Below are 20,857 nucleotides of genomic sequence, written 5' to 3'. Positions count from 1 at the left end.
AATTGAGGGGCTGATTCTGGGGCTTGAACTTAGGGCCTGGGTGCATTTGTTGAGCTATTTTGCTCAAGACTAGTGCTCTAATCCTTGAACCAAAACCCTACTTCTTGCCTTTTAGTGATCAATTGAAGATTTTCATGGACTATTCTGCCTGGATAGGCTTCAAACTGCAATCTTCAGAGCTCAGCCTCCTGAAAAGCTAGTATTACAGATATGAGCCACCAGTGCTCAGCTGAATTAACTGTAATTAAAAAAAATAAAGTATGCTATAATTTTGCCAGGCTCACATGGCTCACTTCTATAATCCTAGCTATTCCAGAAGGCTGAGACCTCAGGATTGCATCCAGCCTGGGCAGGAAAGTTTGTGAGAGTCTTCGTTCAAGCCAGTCTTAGTTTAAAAAGATAAGTGACAGTGCCCAGGCCCTGAGTTTGGGCCCCAGTAGCAGCATACACACACACACACACACACACACACACACACACACACACACACACACACACACACATTGTAATTTGGACAAACATGGCATTTCTGGGGTATCTTTGGAACTGTTTTTTATTTGTCACTTTTAAAAATCGAATAACCCCCAAAGAGAATCATGAGGAGTGCAGGCTTGCTAGTGCCACTAAGGGTTCTGTATCTCACTCTGCCCGCTGTTGTATCCTATTTCACAGTCATCCCAAATTACTACCCCTATTTTGCTTCTCTCAACTGAATGCTGCCTTTCACTATGGATTAAGTGATACTGTCATTTCAATCAAGTGTCAGGAAATAAACTAAACTGATCTGATTTGAAGACTGACTTACTTATAAGTGAGTCCTTATAATTCATCCTATATTATTAAAGGCCTATTTAAAAGACAATGCCATTGATCTGAGTATTTAAATTCTAGAATTTGCAGCACCTTAGATAAGCTAACTTTTCAACTTGATTAATGACAGCAAGAATTAAACTGCAGTAGCTGGCATATGGGAAATTGCTGAGAATGAAGAGCCAGTATTTTGGCTGACATGCTGTTTGCCACTTTCATTTCTCCTTTTATTTCATCAAGTTCACATGAAGGGGAGAAAAAGCACTGAGTGATGTTCTGAATAGTTACATCACCTTTTTTCTTTCCTGCAAAAACAAAGAATAACTTTCTTTTCTTTTACCTTTCAATATCTATTATATCTCACGTTTCATTTCTTTTTAATGAATGATGTTATGAAAGTGGCCTTTGTCATTACATACCTTGACCTCTCAAGAGTTTAAGCTATAAGAAATTAATGGAACCTCCCTATCTCTAAAAATGCTCTTGCCCAATATTTGTTCCCTGCTCATCACCAGTACATTGATAAATGAATTCATGCTCAGAACAGGAAAATAAGAATGAATGTCTGGGAATTAGGAGTGAAAACGTAGGGGAGGAGGGGAACTTTATAAATAAAAATAAATCCTTTCCAACTTAAAAAATCTCTATTTTATCCTTTCAATGATTATGCATCTCTTTGTGAAAGTTCTTTTATTTATACTCTATGGACCAAGTTAATAAATAAAGGCTCAGAGGCTTGGAATGACATTTCCTGTGTTTAGATCTTGGCTAATTAGATGACCTTGGGAAAATTGTTTAACCCTCTGTGCCTCATTTTCTTTTAAAAAAAAAACCTGAGACAGTATTATCAAGGAATCTACTTTTCTGTTTGCTCAGGACATGTGTCATTGTATGGTATGTACATACCACTTGCGTTTGTTTCTGTCAACAGTATTATTGATACAGATTGGTACAGATTTTACATAACAGTACTTTTAATTAACAAAATGCCAGGGAGGTGCCTTCTTATAGGAGGAAACTGTGGGCAGTTTAGGAGATCTATTAAGAAGAGAGAAAACTCATTCTATAATCTTACTAACTTGAGGTAATGGCCATCCTCACTCTTTAGTAAATTCCATCATAACTATTACTAAGCTCATTAGCTTGTCCTTTCTTATCTCTCTACACAGCCACTCTTTTACACACAGGGATGAAGACACAATATTTTTAAAAACGGGTCAGGAAAACAATGGGTTACAAAGCAAGAAGCTTGGCTTCCACTCCTAACACTTCTTAGATCCTCTAGGTAGCAGTGGGCACTTCATAGACAAGCTCTGCTCTTTTGTTTCTTTACCAAACTATCCCAGCAAAACCAGAATCACAAAAGTATGCCCTGCCATTCTTAACAAAGATGCTGAGATATACCCACTTATTTCTTAAAACAAACTTGGTCGTAGAATGGGACAAGGTAGAGAAAGCAGGTGACCTAAGCCCTGCTAAAAGCTTATTCTATCAAGGAAGTTTTTTTTTTAATCTAAGAGGAATCAAAAGACAAAATAGTTGCTCTATTCTCTCTAGATACAGGAAGTGTGGAGACGGTTTGTCTAAACTGTTAATTAAAATGTGTTCCACTTTTTAAAGAATATCCTCTGGTATGAATTTATAATAATGCCAACGAAAGAATTCCACAATAAACATCCATTAATTTTATCATTTTTTGTTGTAGAATCCTCTGATAAGCCAAGAGAGAACACTGAAAATTAGGATAGCTGCTTTCTTCATTTACATTCACTCTAATGTCTTAATATGCATCTCTCCTGTGGTTCCAAAACATCACCATTTTAATCTAACCTGAGCCCTCGAGTATCATCTCCATTGCAAGCAAATGAATGATTCATTTATTCAAAATAAAATGAATCATTCTAAAATTGGGTAATTTACATAAACATGTGAATATTAGCTACATATGCCAGGAAAACAAGGAAAATTTTGTCATTTTAATTCATTTCTTGTTTTCTTTTTCTCCAAACTTTTCTTACCTAATGTTGAGAGACTTTTTCCGAAGCTCACTCCACTTGAAGTTCATGTTATCCAAACGTCTTTGTAACAGGACTGCTTCATCAGAACCTTCTAAGGATCTCAGGATTTTTTGGCCATTTTCATCCAGGTTGTGATAGATATCTGTGTGAGCTTCAATTTCTCCTTGGAGATCCTACAGAACAAGAGGAAGAAGAATATACAGAATTATCAAGGGAAAGAAACCTGCTGTGAATGTGAATTTTCAGAACTACAAACACATAAATAAATAAATGATGACTTCAAAGAACAGTCTGATCATGCTGGCCAACACAAACACACATCCCAAATCACTTTTCTAATGTAGTAACTCTTTGTGTTATATAGATTAAAAAGAACACCTTACTAGTTGCATGAAAAATGGGAAAGTAATATATTTGCAACTTTTCCAATTTTCTCCATCTTCTAGTCCATAGATCGAATATATTCTTTTATGAAAATGTGACGAAATCAATTATATTCCTGGTTAACAACATCATAGTGCCAATCATTTTCTTACATTAAAAGGCAAGTCATACTTTCCATAGCTATAGTAATCTGTAGTGTTGACTCTGTTCATGAAAGCATGGAGAAATGAACACTCAAGGTTGTACTTGGTCCATAGCATCAGTACATTAATGGAGTCTGTCAGAGGGGCAAATCTTCTTGACAGCATACATTAAGTTTGCCTTGATGCTACAGCACCATACATATATCACTGCATCCTTCCTTTGTTAGTAAGAGTTCTCATTTAAAATACCATCGTATTTTTAGTACAGACAGTTGGAAAGACCATAGCACTTTCTAAAAGTGATGATAAGAAGTACGCATTCAATTTAATTGGTATAGACACAGATCAAGAAAGTGATTATAATAGAAGAATCTGACCTTTACATGGTATGTCTTCCTGTGTAACATTCTCAGCTTGAACCGGGGACTACAGCACTGATCTTGTTGCATAGCAAACCTGAGAAAACGCAGAAACTAAAAGAGGCCCGCTTTAAAATGCCAACTTTGCTTACATTCTGTTGACAGAATGAGTTTTTGAGCAGAGGCCTCGCCAGTCAATAATAATAAACGGACACTTTGTACTTCTGCTCCACAGTAGACAGACGTGTGGCTGTGGGAGGGACCTCAAAGAGAGGAGGCCTGGAATATGCAACTGACAGTTTATATTAAACAGCCAACTTTTCTTATCATTTTGCCATTACAAGCCAGAGACATTATAAATTCATTTTATATATGTGTTTCCCTCCTTGTTCCCAGAAGAACAGTCAAAGCCAAAGGAACATTCCATAGAAGCTGCCGGGTACCAGCATTCCTTTCTGCCTACACAATGAATGGAGGCATTGTACTTTATCTGACTTGCTCTTGGAGATTTGTATGCTTCTGTTCAACAAGTTTAAAAATTCATTCTGGAGTGCCAAACAATTGGAGTGATCTGTGTAACTAGAAAAGTTTTCTTTTTATTTCCCCCTCTCACCTTTTTAAAAATGGAATTAAATTACTCAGTTAAAGTAAGGGCGAAGGTGGCAAAAATAAATGTGAGACATTCTGAAGAACTGGTTCATATTTGCAAACTCTTCAGATGTAGAAGTTTGAGGATTGCAGAAGTAAATAAGATGGATGGACAAAGAATCTCTTCTGCCACTATTTTTTTTTTGTCGGTTGTGGGCTTGAGCTTGAACTCTGGGCTTAGGCACTGTCCCTGACCTATTCAACTCAAGGCAAGCACTCTGCCACTTGAACCACAGTGCTACTTTCTGGTTTTCTGGTAGTTAATTGGAGATCAGATTCTCACAGGCTTGCCAGGGCTGGCTTTGAACTGCAATCCACAGATCTCAGCCTCCTGATTAACTAGGATTAGAGGAGTGAGCCACCAGTGCCTGGCTGTCACTTTTTTTTTGAGGGGGGGTCCGGTCGTGGGGCCTGAACTCTGGGCCTGGGCGCTGTCCCTCAGCTCTTCAGCTCAAGGCTAGCACTCTACCACTTGAGCCACAGTGCCACTTCCGGCTTTTTTCTTTTTGCTTATGTGGTGCTGAGGAATGGAACCCAGGGCCTCAGGCATGCAAGGCAAGCACTCTACCACTGAGCCATCTTCCCAGCCCCTGTCACTTTTTTAAAATAGACTAAATAGCCCTGATAGACTATGAAGAAAGTTGCATTACATCTTTTTGCCTGGGAGACTAGTAGGGGAATATAGATGAGACTATACCAAAATCTAAGGGAGGGAAATACTGAGACAGATAGAGGAAGATCCTATTAGACACAGGAGTGTTCTGGAAGATACCCATATTTTGAAATTGGCATTAAGTGGTAGAAACTAGCAATCAGCTTCTTGAAGAATGAAGTTTGATCAAATATAACATTAACTTTAGGTTCACCTATCCTTTCTCTTTCCCTTCCTTTACTTTCTTTTTCTTCCTTCCTTTCTTTCTGTTTTGGCAGTATTGGGGTTTAAACTCAGATCCTCTTACTAGACTGATGCTCTACTACTTGAACCATGCCTCAGCCCTGTTTTTTGTCTGATTTATTTTCAGAAAGGGTCCCATGACCCTTCTATCTAAGCCTTAGCTTCCTGAGTACCTAGGATTATATATATGAACCATCAAGGCTCTTCTCTCTTCATCTCCCCTCTCCTCCACTACCATCCCCTCCCCTCCCTATGAAAAAAACCTGTTTTACTGTAAATATCTTTTACTCTCAAATCTCCCTGCTGCTGGAGCAGAAATTCTCTCATCTGTGATCCTTTTTCTATAAGAGCCTTGTAAACAATGAGTCACAGTAGATAATAACAGGACCAGGCAGTCTGCACTAAAGGAGAGGTGAGTATTAGTGAGAAACATGAGCTTCAAAGGCTCCTGTTTTACAGTAGGAAGCCTATTTTGAGTTCTCCAACTGTAAAGATTCTTAACTGGCCCATCATCCCAAAGGAATGTGATGGAACTATACTTGTGGTGATTTATCAAGTCATTATTTGGTATGAGTCAATGTTCTCATGGTTGTTGAGGACAAAGGATGAACAGTTTTTCACTATCAATTGGCAGCATCAGTGCTAGTTAAGAAAGAAGGAAGGAACATGCCTATATTTACATAAAATTACCATAATGGCATATGTCCTAAAACTAAATACTAGACTTAGGGACTATAGAAGATCAGGAAGTTGACATAGAGAATCAAGTAGAATCCTCAGAGGATAACCCATCTGAATGAGGGTTAATTTTTACAGAAAATTTTAAATAGTTTTATTTCACTTCAGACTTACCTAAAACAGATACTGTATTCATAAACTTCTTTGTTAAATAGCAACTCCTTTGCACAACTACTTAAAGATAAATGAAAAGATCATTTAAACCTGTTCCATTCATTATATACTATCTAACTTTTCTTTTCTTTTTCTTTTTTTTTTTTTTGGGTCCGGTCATGGGACCTGAACTCTGGGCCTGGGCACTATCCCTCAGCTCTTCAGCTCAAGGTTAGAGCTCTACAACTTGAGCCACAATGCCACTTCCGGCTTTTTTCTTTTTTTTTTTTTGCTTATATGGTGCTGAGGAATCGAACCCAGGGCCTCAGGCATGCAAAGCAAGCGCTCTACCACTGAGCCACCTTCCCAGCCCTAACTTTCCCTTTTTGTATTAACATCTTTAGGAAGAATGATGACTAATGAATGCTAAGAAGAAGATATTTGTTATATAGACAACAGCAACAGAAATAACAACTTATATAAGACTTATGTACCCCAGGCATTGATCGAAGATGTGTGTGTATGTGTGTGCATGTGTGTGTGTGTGTGTGTGTGTGTGTGGTGTGTGTGTGTGTGCATGTGTGTGTGTGTGTGTGTGTGTGTGGTGTGTGTGTGTGTGTGTGTGTGTGTGTGTGTATCTTATAACCCTCTAGAAAAAGCAACATTATTATTGTTATTTGCCATGTAAGGGAATAAAATTAGAGAGAAGATAAGAAAAATATAGGCTAGGAATATAGCCTAGTGGTAGTGCTTGCCTACTAAGTACAAGCTTCTGAGTATAGTCCAAAGCACTGGGGGAAGACTGGAAAAAACAAGCCTAAAGTAACACAGTTAATAAACAGTGTCAGATTTTGAGCCTAGATAGCCACTCCAGAGTTTGGACTCTGTAGGCTGTTGTACTTCTGAGTTTTACATTGTCAATGATAAGTTTCCTACTTATACTCCCACTTTAAAATTTTAGCAAGTATAGAACTCCTCTTAGACAATGATGACGACGAACATTGTTTTCAGTGCTCAAACAAAAGAATAATTCTATGGTCTTATTAATATGGACAGATCTGAAACACAAGGCAGAAGAAATATCTAGCACAAAAAAGAGAATATAAAATAATTGAGAAAATGGAATAATAATATGTACCCTCCCAAGACTTAAATTTCAGTATAATTATGGAGCAAATTTGGACAGTATCAAAGTTCAGATGTGAGACAAGCAATATATTCACAGGGTAGCAGTTTTAGGTGTTTGGAGATGTCTTGTTTCATGGAAAACTTTTACAAATTGCACACTTTCTTCTTCCCCAGGAGTAGTCTAACCTGCTCTGGTTGCAATTTCTGTTACTCAGCATCCAGGGAAATCTTGTGACAAAATGCAGTTAAATAGACATAAGTTTGCATGTCCCTCTTCTCTTTGTCTTATTAGCTGCTTCACTTGAAAACTCTATAATGTTTTTAGCTCCACTAAATATTAAATAATAATACCTACCTGCTGGGCTGTTTTGAATATTACATGAAATAATTTTTGTAAAGTACTTTGAACAGTATCTAGAAGACAACAAGTCTTTAATAAATAATAGGTTAATATAAAGCTTACTATTATAAGAGAACCCATGTAGAAATTAAGTGATTGAAATAAACTTCGTGATATTATGGAACAAAGCTTGGGATTTGAGGGAATAGAGACCTGAAAAAGGTGAAGACTACATTCTGTGAGAAGAGGAAAAACATAGAAATAGCATTAGAGTGGCATGCGTAGTAGGAATAAATTGTATAACCTGATTGAAGTGGACAATGAATGTGAGTACAAAGAAGACAGAATGTGGTGATTTAAACTAAGCCTTTGAGGGAGTGATTGAAAGTAAAGGTTTGTAAATAAAATACAAATAAAGATGATTGAATATTTCATGTGCTCGTAACATTCAACAAATAGAATGATTCATGGTGTTTGTCAGTCACAAGAAAACGGGAATGAATATAGAACATGACAAAAGTTTTACTAGAAGGGAAATAGTAACAATTAGTCCTCCAACCTTCTTTTTACTTTCTAGGCCAATGGATGGGATATTATTCCAAAATATCAAAGATAACAGTAGTCACATAATTTCTTATGTTATCTGGAAAATTGTAACTATATAAAAAAAGAATTCAGTAACTGGGTGCTGGTGGCTCAAGCCTATCTATTCAGGAGGCTGAGATCTGAGGACTGAGGTTTAAAGCTAGCCCAGACAGCAAAGTCCATGAGAACCTTATCTCCAATTAACTACCTAAAAACCAGAAGTAGAGACTTGGCTCAAAGTGTTAGAGTTGTGGCCTTGAACCAAAAAGCTCAGGGATAGTGCCCAGGCCCTCAGTTCAAGCCCCATGACCGTCAAAAACAACAACAACAAAATCCAAACAACAACAAAAAAACCCTCAGTAAATTAATATGGCCATTATGGAAAGCAGTATAGGGGTTTCTCAGACAGTGGAATATACAATTACCTTAGGATTTGGCATTCCCACTCCAGGATTCATATCCAAGGAAGTGGAATTAATATATTGAAGAGACATCTACATTCCTATCTTGTAGCACTTAAAAAAAAGTGAAGATATGGGAACAACCTATGTTTCCATCATTAGATGCATAGATAAAGAAAATATGGCAGTCACACATAATGGAAAACTATTCAGTCATAAAATCTGACCAATCCTATTATTTGTGATGATATGAAAGAAACTGGAAGACATTATACTGAGTGAAACAGGCCAGACACAGAAAGATGAATAGTGTATGATTTCACTTATACATGGAATCTAAAAAAGTTGAACTTGAGGAAGTAGAAAGTACAATGGTGGTTGCTAATGTTGAGCAAAAGGTATACAGTTTCAGTTAGACATGGGCAATCAGCTTTAGTGATTGATTGCACGGAATTGTGGCTATAATAAATAATAATACATATATATTTCAGATTTGACAAAAGAGTAGATTAACAATGTTTTCACAAAAATGGTATGTAAGGTTATCAGTTTGGTAATTACACTGATCTAACCATTTCACATTACAAAAATATATCAAAGCATCCCAATGTATCTCATAAGTGTACATAAGTATCATTTTCATTTAAAATAAATAATTCCACAAATAACCAAAAACTTCCTTATTTTGAATGCTGCTGATAAGTGAGAAACCTAACAAAAAGACATAGAAAGAATAAAAATAAGTGACCAAATATGTTAAAAATGAGATGTATAATGAGATATACAATGGCATGTACAAGACACTATGTTGAAAACGAACTTTACAACTTGGCAGGGAGGGAGGAGTTGGGGAGGTGATGAGGGGAGGGATGGTAGGGGAAAAAAAGGAGGGGATAACAATGCTGGATAGGAAATGTACTGATTACCGTACTCATGTAACTGTAACCCCTCTGTACAGTACCTTTACAATAAAATATATAGAAAAAGAAAAAATCTTAAAAGAGGTATTCAAGTATTATCATTTTTGAAACTGTGAGTAAATATATACACACATGCTATTTACGTGATTCAAGAAAATTCAATATAGCCACACCATTTAAAATATTGTCTGAAAAGCTGTTCACATACAAATAATTATAAGAATGCTAATCTTTCTTAAGTTTAAGTACCTGATATGCACCTTACCATATTTTTATCATTATTATTTTAAGTAGTTGAACAAAAGAATTTCAATTCAACAAAGAATTTATGAATACAATGCATATTCATCAACATTACTCCTTTCAACATTCTCACATATCACTCTCAACCCACCCTTTCCTTACTTTACTTAATTTTGTAAGATATACATTGAATTCTTTTTTTTTAGAATTTGTTACCATTTTATTTTTTTATTTTTATTTATTTATTTATTGTGAAAATACTGTACAGAGGGGTTACAATTACATGGGCAAGATAATGAGTCCATTTCTTATCAAGCATTGTAGCCTCCTCCTTTGTTTCCCCTTCCCATCCCTTCCCATCTGCCTCTCACCCCCCACCCAATCCTCCCTGCTCCTGCCCCCGCACGAAAGTTGTAAAGTTCATTTTTGACATAACGACTTGCACATCTCACTGTTGCAATGGGTCCCCCTGTATCCCTATTTAAACGATTTGTTTTTTCCCCTTCCCCTCCACAAATTATACTGACATCAAATACAGTGAAAGCAGGGGTTATACTGTGGGGGAGGGACATACAAAGCAACAAAGAAATAATCTTATAAATGTGTTAGAAACAATTGCATGAAAGAAAAAAAACATTTGAATACATATCTTAGGGTTCATTTCCCTAACATCACCTTATCTGACCTTGATTGCATTCTCCTGTGCCTTCTTCTCTTCATTCATCCACCCCTCTACCTTAGAGCCCACTCCTAGTTTATCTTTATTGAGACTCTTCATCTAATTCAAATAAGCTTACTAGGGGGAAAGAATGATTGGATTTCCAAGAATTTAAAAGATCAGAAAAAGAAGATCCAAACCAGGGCAGAAGATTTCCTTCTGGGCTAAATTGAGACTATATAGTGACTTGAGAGAGAATGAACATTCATGGGTAATAAATTCTATTGTAAATGCAATAATGTATGTGAAACTTTTCAAATAACTTGTTCAACACAAGTTTTTTTCTCTTTTTAGAAGTGTTCCTCTATTAGAGAAACTGAACAAAAACTTTTCATAAAAGTAAAATCCTCTTAGCTTGGTTATCCAAAATTACTCATGAAATATGGGCTCTAAACAGTTGAGGTTTTCAAAAATAGACAGGCAGGCAGGCATGCAGACAGACAGACAGACAGACAGACAGACAGACACACACACACACACACACACACACACACACACACACACACACACACACACACACACACACACACACACACACCAGTATTCAAAGAGCAGAAATTGACAGTAAATCTTTTAAAATTGGTACAACTAAAAATAGAGAGCTCAGGCTTGCATTTCATGTCTGGTATTTGTACTTGTTTTTAGTGATTCATTGTTACTGCATGTTATAAAAGTTTCAGGCCATCATAAATTGGAAATTAAAATTAACAGAAAATATCTTTCCTAATAGATATTTTTTGAGGAGTACCCATACAAAGGAATGGGACCCAACGTCTTGGCCTTTTAAGGACTTGAATCTAACCACTTGCAATTCCTTCCATCAGGGAATTCAGCTGGGTACAAATTCATAACAGCTCGTGACTTTGTTCTCTTTTAGATGTGCTATTGCAATAGTTTAAAAAGCAGCAGAGTTGTCATCCCAAGAGAAACAAGAGTTAATTTGAAGACTGCTGTTTGGCATGGAGCCTGGTTGCTCTAGGTAGATAAGGAGTGTTTTCAGGTCTACTGCATCGCAATGCATCTTAAACGGGCAGTACTGGATTTAGGAGTCCACAGCTTTGCTTGAAAAAATGGCTGTTATTAAAGTCCTCAGAGACTATTATCCTACATGGTTTGTTGTCTTCCCTTTCATATCTCTTTTGAAAATTCTCACACTTAAGCACTAGAGCACTGGAGAGAAGGGATATATGCTCTCCTGCCTCCACATATGCCCAGATGCAACACTTTATTTCAACGTCTAATCTTTAAAAATGCTTGGCCTAGGGTAGATTACCCCTGGAGGAAAGGGAGCAAAATCCCATTTGTCAGAATGCTTTAAGCAATCTCCAACTCTGGTAACATGTGATGCTATCTCTCCTTGCCTGACCTGGAGTTTACTCTATTCTTAAAATTACTTTTTTAAGTTGCAGAGTTCATTTAAGTTATACCACATTGGAAGTCTGAGGAGAGGTATCTCTTTTCTTCTATATTTTTCCTAGTTTTTGTTAATTCTGTCACAGTGTAAACATTCTGGATATAGTTTTACCACACAAATATTAAGTGCTTATTTTATTCCTAGAACTAAGGAGACATACATAATATAGGGAAGATACAGTCTTAGACCTTATGTTAATTCATTAATTTCCTCCCTCCCTCTCTCCCTTCCTCTCTCCCTTCCTTCCTTCTTTTCTTCCTTCCTTCCTTCCTTCCTTCTTTCCTTCCTTCCTTCCTTCCTTCCTTCCTTCCTTCCTTCCTTCCTTCCTTCCTTCCTTCCTTCCTTCCTTCCTCCCTTCCTTCTTTCCTTCCTCCCTTCCCTTCTTTTTTCCTCTTTCCATCCCTCCCTTACTCCTTTTCTTCCCCATTTGCTATCTTCGTTTTCCTTTCCTCCCTCCCTCTTTCCCTCCCTCTTTCCCTCCCTCTTGCTTTCTCTCCCTCCCTCCCTTTCTCTTGCTCTCTCAATAATATTTAATGTCATAGGCACCAAGTCTACAGTAGTGAAAAAAACACAAGACTTCTACCCTCTTTAAGTTTATAGCATAATAAAAAAATCTGTAGGAAAACAGCAAATAAATAAATGCTCAATTAAATAAGAAAATATTCAAAGGTAACAAGATAAAAGAAGACAAAAGAGGAAAGAGTAAGGCCACTTAAAATCTAGGACCTTTACTCCAGGCAAGAGATACTGCTGGCCTGGACTGGTGAGATTACAGAGAGAAGTCGAGCTTTGTGAGATATATTTAGGTTTTAACTTAGCTCTCTTAGGAGCTTTGGCAGTTTGGGAATATTATAAAATATTTCAAAGCAAGATTTTATAATCTATAAACAGGACTAATAATGCTTTTCTTATAAATGTTAGGCAAATATTAGATGAGATGATAGAAGCAGAACATGTAAGTATCTAATCCCCCTGAACAACCATTAAAGCTGTATCCCTCTAGTCTCATATCCTCCTACATGGCTCCCAGCCTTCTAGGAGAGAAGATATGAGGCCAATTTAAGGAAAATGACTACTGGGTGCACAGATATGGGAGCCACAGCTATAGGCAAGAATTAAGAGCAACTGCCAAAGAGGGTCAGTAGATGAGACCCAGAGGGTACCGAGTAGTCACAGAGGGCTCTGAAAGAAGCTTGGAGATACTAATTGATCTTATAGTTATTAGATTCCACAACTGTAGCTTGTAATATAAAGGCAAGACAATGAAAACATTACTCGGGAGTGATTATTGGGAAAGTCATTTTCAGGATAATTGGCAGCAGAGAAAAAATGGAGACAGGGGTGTAGTTGACAGACAGTTCCAACCATTCAGTAACCAATGTTGCAATGCCTCCAGAAACTTCCTACAGGGAGGAAGGAGGAAGAATGTGACCATCATCGATTGCTTATACATTATAGAAATAACAGTATATGTGACTCAGTTTCATTCTTCTCTTGCTCTACTTGTGGAAAGTGGAATTTACACCAGTGACAACTATTCAAAAGCGTTTTTTAAGGATAGAAATGTTATTTTCAGCGTTGTTTCCACAGGAATCAGGTAATTGTTAACATATACTGTGTTACACACACACACACACACACACACACGCGCGCGTGCGCGCGCGCGCGCACACACACACACACACACACACACACACACACACACACACACACACACACACACACCTGTGCCAAGTAAATTAGGATAAGACCACTGACACAATGACAAAGACATTGAGTCTAAAGCTGCATAGAGGCACAGGTGTCTCCCAACTCAAACATACCTTATGAGACATTTCTGAAATATATAGACTTGAATTCTACAGGACACAATCTCATGAGAAAGGGTGGCTAGAGCAGTATTGCTTCAAATGTTTTTATGTTGCTATGGACCCAACAAGGAAGTAACATAACATTGAATTCATTTGCTTCAGCCCATTTTTCTGCTTTCCCCTTTTATTAAAAATAATTTTATGTATCTGTACAAAGGAGCTGCCATTCAACATAGCAGTTTATGAATGGGGTGCATTTCGATCAGAGTGACCCTCTTCAACATTCTCACCCCCCCTCAAAACCCACACCTCCTTTCACATTTCTTATTGAAGTTTTGCAGTTAACAAAGCAGTTTATGAATACAATACATCTTGACTGTGTCACCTTCTTCAGAATTTTCATCTCCCTTCAACCCATATTTTGTCTTATTTTTCTGAATTTTGTGGTATATAAAATGAATTCTCTCCCCCCTTATCCCTTCATTCTTCTACTCCTCTCCCCTTCATCCCACCCGCTTCTTGAAAGTACTCATTTCCTTGTACTTATTTTGTTTGGCTTTAACTTAGTCTGCCTAAAGAATTTCACTATTTGAGCTCTCTGTAGAGCTTATTATACTTCAGTTAATTCATTTGTAACCACTTTCATACCACTCTCTGTGTTTACTTATAGATTTATAGGCAAGCTCTAGTTACCACACATGAGGGGAACCATGCAAGCTGTGTTTCTCTGGGTATAGCTTACTTCACTTAATATATTTTTCCCAAGTATTTTCATTTCCATGTGAAGGATACAATATCATTCTTTCTGATGGATAAGGAAAAAATCCATTGTGTATATATACCATACTTTCTTTATCCATTTGTCAATTGAAGGGCATTTGGATTGATTCCATATCTTGGCTATAATAAATAGTCCTGCAATGAATAAGGTTGAGCTGGTAGCTTTTGTGTATCTTTGTTTTTGCTCTATTGGATTAAGAGTAGAATTGCTGGGTCATAGGAAAGCTCTATGTTTAATTTTTTGAGGAACATCAATATTGCTTTCCAGAGTAGCTGAAAAAGCTTACATTCCCACCAATAGTGTAATAAAGTTCCCTTTTGGCTGTATCCTCACCAGTATTTATTGTTGTTTGTTTTTTTGGTAATGGATATTCTAACTGGGGTATGGCAGAATTCAGAAACACAACAAACAGGATTGCATCAAACTCAGCAGTTTCTGCAAAGCAAAGGACATAGCTAACAAGCTAAATAGAAGGCCCACAGTATGGGAGACGATTTATACCAGCTAAATGTCCAACAAGGGCCTCATATCCGGATTATACTAAGAGATCAAGAAATTAAATCCTTAGAAATTAAACCATCAATGAAACAACCCAAATAAATTGGCTAATGACTTAAAAGAGAGACTTCTCAGAAGAAGGGGAAATGGCAAGTAGACAAATGAAAAATTGCACAATATCCCTGGCTATAAAAGAAATGCAACTCAAAACATTTTACAAACACTGTCTCTAAAAATCTATATAGAAGACCTATACTCTTATTCACCACATCAGTGCTTACAACTGGGTAAACACTTTTTTCCATGAGACATTTTTCAGAAGATCATCAATGTTAGTCTCAAAATGTCTTTACAGGCAAATTAGATTGTACATTTAAATCACAGAGCCAAACACTTATGAAAAGTCTACAGTGCTGAAGGGACTTTTGATTTTGTGTTACAGTTTATGTTCAGGAATCAGCCTGTGTGAAGATAACTATCCTTATCTGAGAAAGACCAGCTAGGTCTTTCCAACATTGAACCATTTATTATTGTAGTACCATGATGAGGGTGAAGGGAGGGTAGGGAATGAAGTAGGTAGGAAACTTAATAGAGCTCTTATAAATCCCTTACGCCAACTCCATGAAGTAGATTTTCTTATCCTTCAATTGAGTAAATCATGATTTAGAGAGATGAAGTGACTTATCCAAATCCCACAGCTGTTATGTGGCAGAGGCAAGATTAGAGTACAGATCTACCTGAATTTATGTTCCTTTTACATCCTTTGATTCTTCACTACCTATCAAATAATAAAGCAACTTACTTCTGAATTTACTATATGTAACACAGCAACATAATTAAAATATTATGTTACTTGTGAGGGTCTTTAAGAAATTTGCTGTGACTCAAAGACAAATGGCTAGCAACTGAATTATTTTCCAGTTAGGTATGATTTTAAAAAAATTCCTCCTCATTTAACTCAGAACTAATCTCTTTGATGCATTACAGTGGTTATAAATGAACAGAATATATTTCTATTCTTAAAATAGCAACTATCTTCTCATAGACAAATGCACATCTGGTTATATTTATGTCATGTGTAGAGTTAAAAGTTAGAAAAGCTCTTATTTCTGTAATCTCTTTGTCATTAAGCATTTTTTTCCTCTTGAGAATCACTGTAGTTCAAAATTGTATATTAGAAATAAGCAATTAGTTGATGTCAAGTCTCATCTTATCCCAAAAGCAATATGTAAGAAGAAGGCAAGAACATATGGTAAAGTGCTATAATTATTTTTTGATAATACACTGGAAATCATAACAGCCATGTAGCTAATTTCCTCTGGCTTGTTTTAATTATGAAGTTGTAAATGCAAAACAACTTTATTCTATCCCCCACCTCCAGAAAGAACCTCTCAGAATACAACCATAAAACAACCTTACACTAAGGTAACTGTTTAAACTGGGTTCATGATATTAAAAAAAACTAGGATATTTCTGTATTTTTCAATAGCAGGGCAATTTTCAAAATAATCACAAACACTCATTACATACAGCTCTATTCATTAGTCAGTACTCTTTAGCCTAAAGCTTAAAGATATTAACTTTAAAATCATTTCTAGGTGTTCATAAGTTTTGAATGTTAAAGAGAGTTCTAGTACCATGATGTTAACTAAAGTCCTGATGGTATAATTGGGTCTGATTCCCTGGTGTTCTTTGGTGAGTTAATTCTGTCTACTACTGAGTAGAGCAAATGACTGTTTCTGGGGAGTATCATGTTTTGTTAGTGCCTAGGGACTTACTTCATTCTATTCTGTTTTTTTCTTTCATCGAACAGGATAGATGGTAATGGGAGAGGAAACACAATTATTCTCTTTTCTGTGTCTGAGAAAGAGGAGGAGGATGGGCTATGCCCTTGGACATTGATGTAAAACTAGGTAACATTGACATAGCTGCCTAAGAAAACATAGAAATGAGAAACAGGAAAAATACTCAGGGACATTTCTTCAGTCCTGGAAGAGACTGTGCTGAAAAAAGCAAACCATTCATGAGCTTTCAACTGTATACCTTCTGATCATTCCCGAAGTATTCTGTTGGGTTCACAACATTTTACAGATGCTTCGGCCATTTTGTTAAAGCAGGTACAGATCAGTATTGGCTTTTGGACTGAAGATGATGCTCTTTCCCTGAGCATAAATTGATTTGGAAAACTATCCCCAGGAGAACAAGGTTTTAGAAGGCTTAGTCTTTTCATGCCCTGAACATGAACTATGTGCTTTTTAATAAGGAACTAGAATAAAGGCCAATCTTCATATATTACTTTATATCATAAAACTTCTTACATGGGAGCTACAGTGTAATTTTTGTTGTTGTTGTGGGGCTTGAACTTGAGGTCTGGGTGCTGTTCTTGCGCTCATTTGCTTAAAGCTAGCACTCTACCACCACAGAGTCACAGAGCCACTTCTGGTTTCCTGGTGGTTAATTAGAGATAAGAGTCTCAGGGACTTTTTTGCCTGGGCTGGCTTTCAACCTTGATCCTCAGATCTCAGCCTCCTGTGTAGCTAGGATTACAGGCATGAGCCACCAGCACCTAGTCGTAATATTTATTTAAACATAGTAGATACTGACCTCTTTGTGCCCTGGGAAAGGAAAAAAATTATATTGCATATCATTACTGTCACTGACCTTAAGTGTAAGAGAGAAGTCTGAGGGTGTGGGATGATATGAAAGAGAGATAACTAGTCCATAGTGCTTCCCATGCCCATAGAGAGATACTTTTGACTCCTCTCTCAGACAAGGATAGAGGAACTGTTGGGATATCTCAGGTTTCTGTTCAAGTTTGTGATACGCTACTAAGTTTAATAGAAGAAACGTCATCAACAGAAGTCTGAGAAAACAGTACAAATGCCTATAAATTTCATCTTGAGTAGAAAATTAAAAAAAGACTTGCTGAATAAACCTTTCTGTCTGGCTCTGCTTCCTTCTTCCACTGTCTTCTTGAACTATTTTTCATTTTATAGACTGGAAGAAAGATGGAGGGGGAGTTAAATGTTGACTAATATTACTCTTAAGATTACAAGATGTAAGTTATTTCAATGAATAAATGCTAAACAAACAACAAATAACATGGAGGTAATGTTAAAGCGGTACATATAACAGTGGAACTCATCAATCACAAAAGTCATGGGATTTGAGCAGGCCCTTGAAGAATGAGTAGGTGCTGACCAAAGTAAAATGGAATTTGATGGAAGAACATGGTTAAATTTGAATATACATAAAAGGTGGTTAACTCCACATGATTGGAGGAGGAGGTCTATAAGGCCTAGGGCAGAAGTAATAAGGCATTAAAATAAAACTATTCTATCTATCTATCTATCTATCTATCTATCTATCTATCTATCTATCTATCTATCTATCTATCTATCTATCTATCTATCTATCTATCTATCTATCAATCTACCTACCTACATATCTAGCTACCTAGCTATGTTTTGATTAAAAAAAGAAGATAGATTGTGAATGGAGTAATAGGATTACATGTGCCTGTCAACATGTACTTGCATCAAGTATCAGCAGTTAGATTGGCACAGTGTTCTCAAACTTGGTTGAACTTGAGAATTACCTGGAGGGCTCATTAAAACAAGTACTGTTGGTCCCCAGATCCTGAGGTCACAGTTCTGTAGGTTAGAGCAGAGGGAAAGACTTTGTATTTCTTACACATGATGCTGAGATTGTTAGACCCATTCTAATTATGAAACAATGCTCTAGCATGATCCTTAATCATTTGCAGATTATGGAGGCCTTTGTAAAAGTGATAGGTGCTCCCCTGAGAACCCTACACAACTATTAATAAAATATGACCTATTATTTCATAGGTTTCCATGACACATTAGGTGGCAATGGTGAGTAAAAGCCTTCTGGTAGTTGTCACTTCCTCTGCCTCCAAGAAGTTCTGTGACTTAAAGAAGGCAATATATCTGCCAAATACTGTCTTAATAGAAAATTATCAGGAATATTTACACATTTACCCAAATGAGCTTTCATTTATTTTGTTTATTTATGTCACTTGAAATTAATCACAGTGATCCTAGGCACAAAAGGCCAGATTTTGGGGCAGGAACATTGCAAAGTTTCCTTTTTTGTTTGCTTTCAAGACATTCTTGACCGTATAACCACATTCAACTAACATGTTTTTTTCTCTCTCTCTCATTTTTGAACTGCTGAATGTGTAAGAAATAAATGAAAGAAGAGTGGGCGGGTAGCTATGGAGAAAAAAGTGAATTCAGCCAGAAGTGTGCCTGTGGAAGGAAAGAGATGTTTGCACCTTAGGAAAAGAGTTGCTAGGCCCAGGGTTCTCTGTTTATCCAATGAAACAGTTCAACATCAAAGAAATAGATCATCATGAATGTGCTTAAAAGAAATAGCAAATCAATTGTTTCACAAAGATGTGAAAGAATAATGGTTGTAGAGAAAAGAACATGTTGCCTTTACCCTAAACTTCCTTATATGCTGTCTGTAGATCAGTAGTATAGATAGTTTTAAATGACCCTGCAAAGAAAGCAGAAGTTTTCTTTACTTCATCACAGAAAAAGTGATCTTTCATTTCAAGAACCTCAGGCCTGCTCTGCATGCGTGCATGGAGTTAGAAACATGAGGCCAATATTGTATTATTCATTTTGGCAACTATAAATTCAAATGATGACTGAGGTTGGGAAATTAAAGACTTGTTGAGCTGAAGAGCAGAAGTTTCCTTGGGCTTATCCAGAAAAGTAATAATGCCACAGGCAAATGTGCTCTGTGATCATCTAGGAAGATATACCCCTGAGTCAATGATGATTTTCTGTTATTGTATGGGTTGTTCTCCCTACAGTCAAGAAAACTTTGCTTTAGCTCTTGCTTAATCTCTTGAATTCTTCTCAGCAAACTTGTTATTGGCTCTCATGCTGGGCACATTTACAGAACAATTTGATAATGATAAAACAGCTTCAAATAAGATTTAAAATGTAATTAAAGGGCAGATTTGATGCCATAGAGGTGTGTTAGGCCATGACCACACATCATCATGCCATAGAGCATTTACTCTGGTGAAAGTTCAAGTCCTTGTTTCCTGCTCATGGCTTGATTGGAAAAAAACTAAAAGAATATAAAACAAGTTCCCTATTACAGAGATAAGCCAGTGAATCTGAGTTAGACCTGAGCATCCTTTTCCCTTTTCTTTCATTGTCTCTTTGACTTTGGACAATGTGGAAAAACTCCTTGAGCACACAAGTGAACGCTCACAAACTGACAGGTAAAAGCTAAAAGGATCTTCTTGCCCTGAGAAACTGAGCTCTGTAAATCCTAGGGTCTGTTCTATTCACAGGGTTTTAAGTGTGATTACTAAGAAAGGGGAAACTACAGGTTATAGCTCTCTGAATGGATGAATGCTTGGTCCTGGAAGACTGCCTAGTAGCTGAGAAACAAGAAAATATTCCTTAGGCAGTCAATTTTTGAAACCTCAAAAGCAACTAAGAGTATTCTTCACTGTGAAATCAATGTAAGATTTTAAGCTTTGGACTGTCCCAATTCCTTAGTATCTTGCCCACTCTGATTCTCAGTTATGGTAATCACCAAATGATATAAATGGATTTATCACTTTCATGTTGATTTAAATATCCATAGTCATATAATATGATAGGCAAATCATACATTCTAACACACAAGGCAAATAAAAAATTCTTTCAAAAAATAACAATTTTTATCAAAGCTCACAGTTTAATAATAGATTCTTGAGTGCTTAGAAGAGGCCTTGGGACTTTTAAATGCATATATCTATTGCTTTTTCTTTTAAACAGAAAGTGGCAACATTCAAAGAGAAATAATATTCGATAGAAGGTCTGAATAATACAAGTTACTGAGAACTTGGCTTTTATTTCTCTGTGCTCCTTTCTGCCTAAACGAAATATGTCAACACA

The 20,857-nt window shown here is 36.7% G+C and overlaps 1 protein-coding gene across 9 annotated transcripts in view; it reads right to left on the bottom strand.

Moving 5' to 3' along the window:
- Positions 1–20,857, bottom strand: part of Dmd (dystrophin) — a 2,040,854-nt gene that overhangs the window by 377,283 nt on the left and 1,642,714 nt on the right. For all 9 annotated transcript variants that reach the window (XM_070040660.1, XM_070040663.1, XM_070040664.1 and 6 more), the window contains one exon: positions 2,829–3,001. In XM_070040660.1, coding sequence (XP_069896761.1) covers positions 2,829–3,001 — 173 coding nt within the window. The remainder of the gene's footprint in view (positions 1–2,828; positions 3,002–20,857) is intronic.

This window comes from Dipodomys merriami, unplaced genomic scaffold (assembly GCF_024711535.1).
Source record: "Dipodomys merriami isolate MVZ:Mamm:240054 unplaced genomic scaffold, mDipMer1.0.p SCAF_3, whole genome shotgun sequence".
Taxonomy (NCBI): Eukaryota; Metazoa; Chordata; class Mammalia; order Rodentia; family Heteromyidae; genus Dipodomys; species Dipodomys merriami.
The sequence above is the reverse complement of the archived record's forward strand: the minus strand, read 5'-3'. Positions and strand labels throughout refer to the sequence as shown.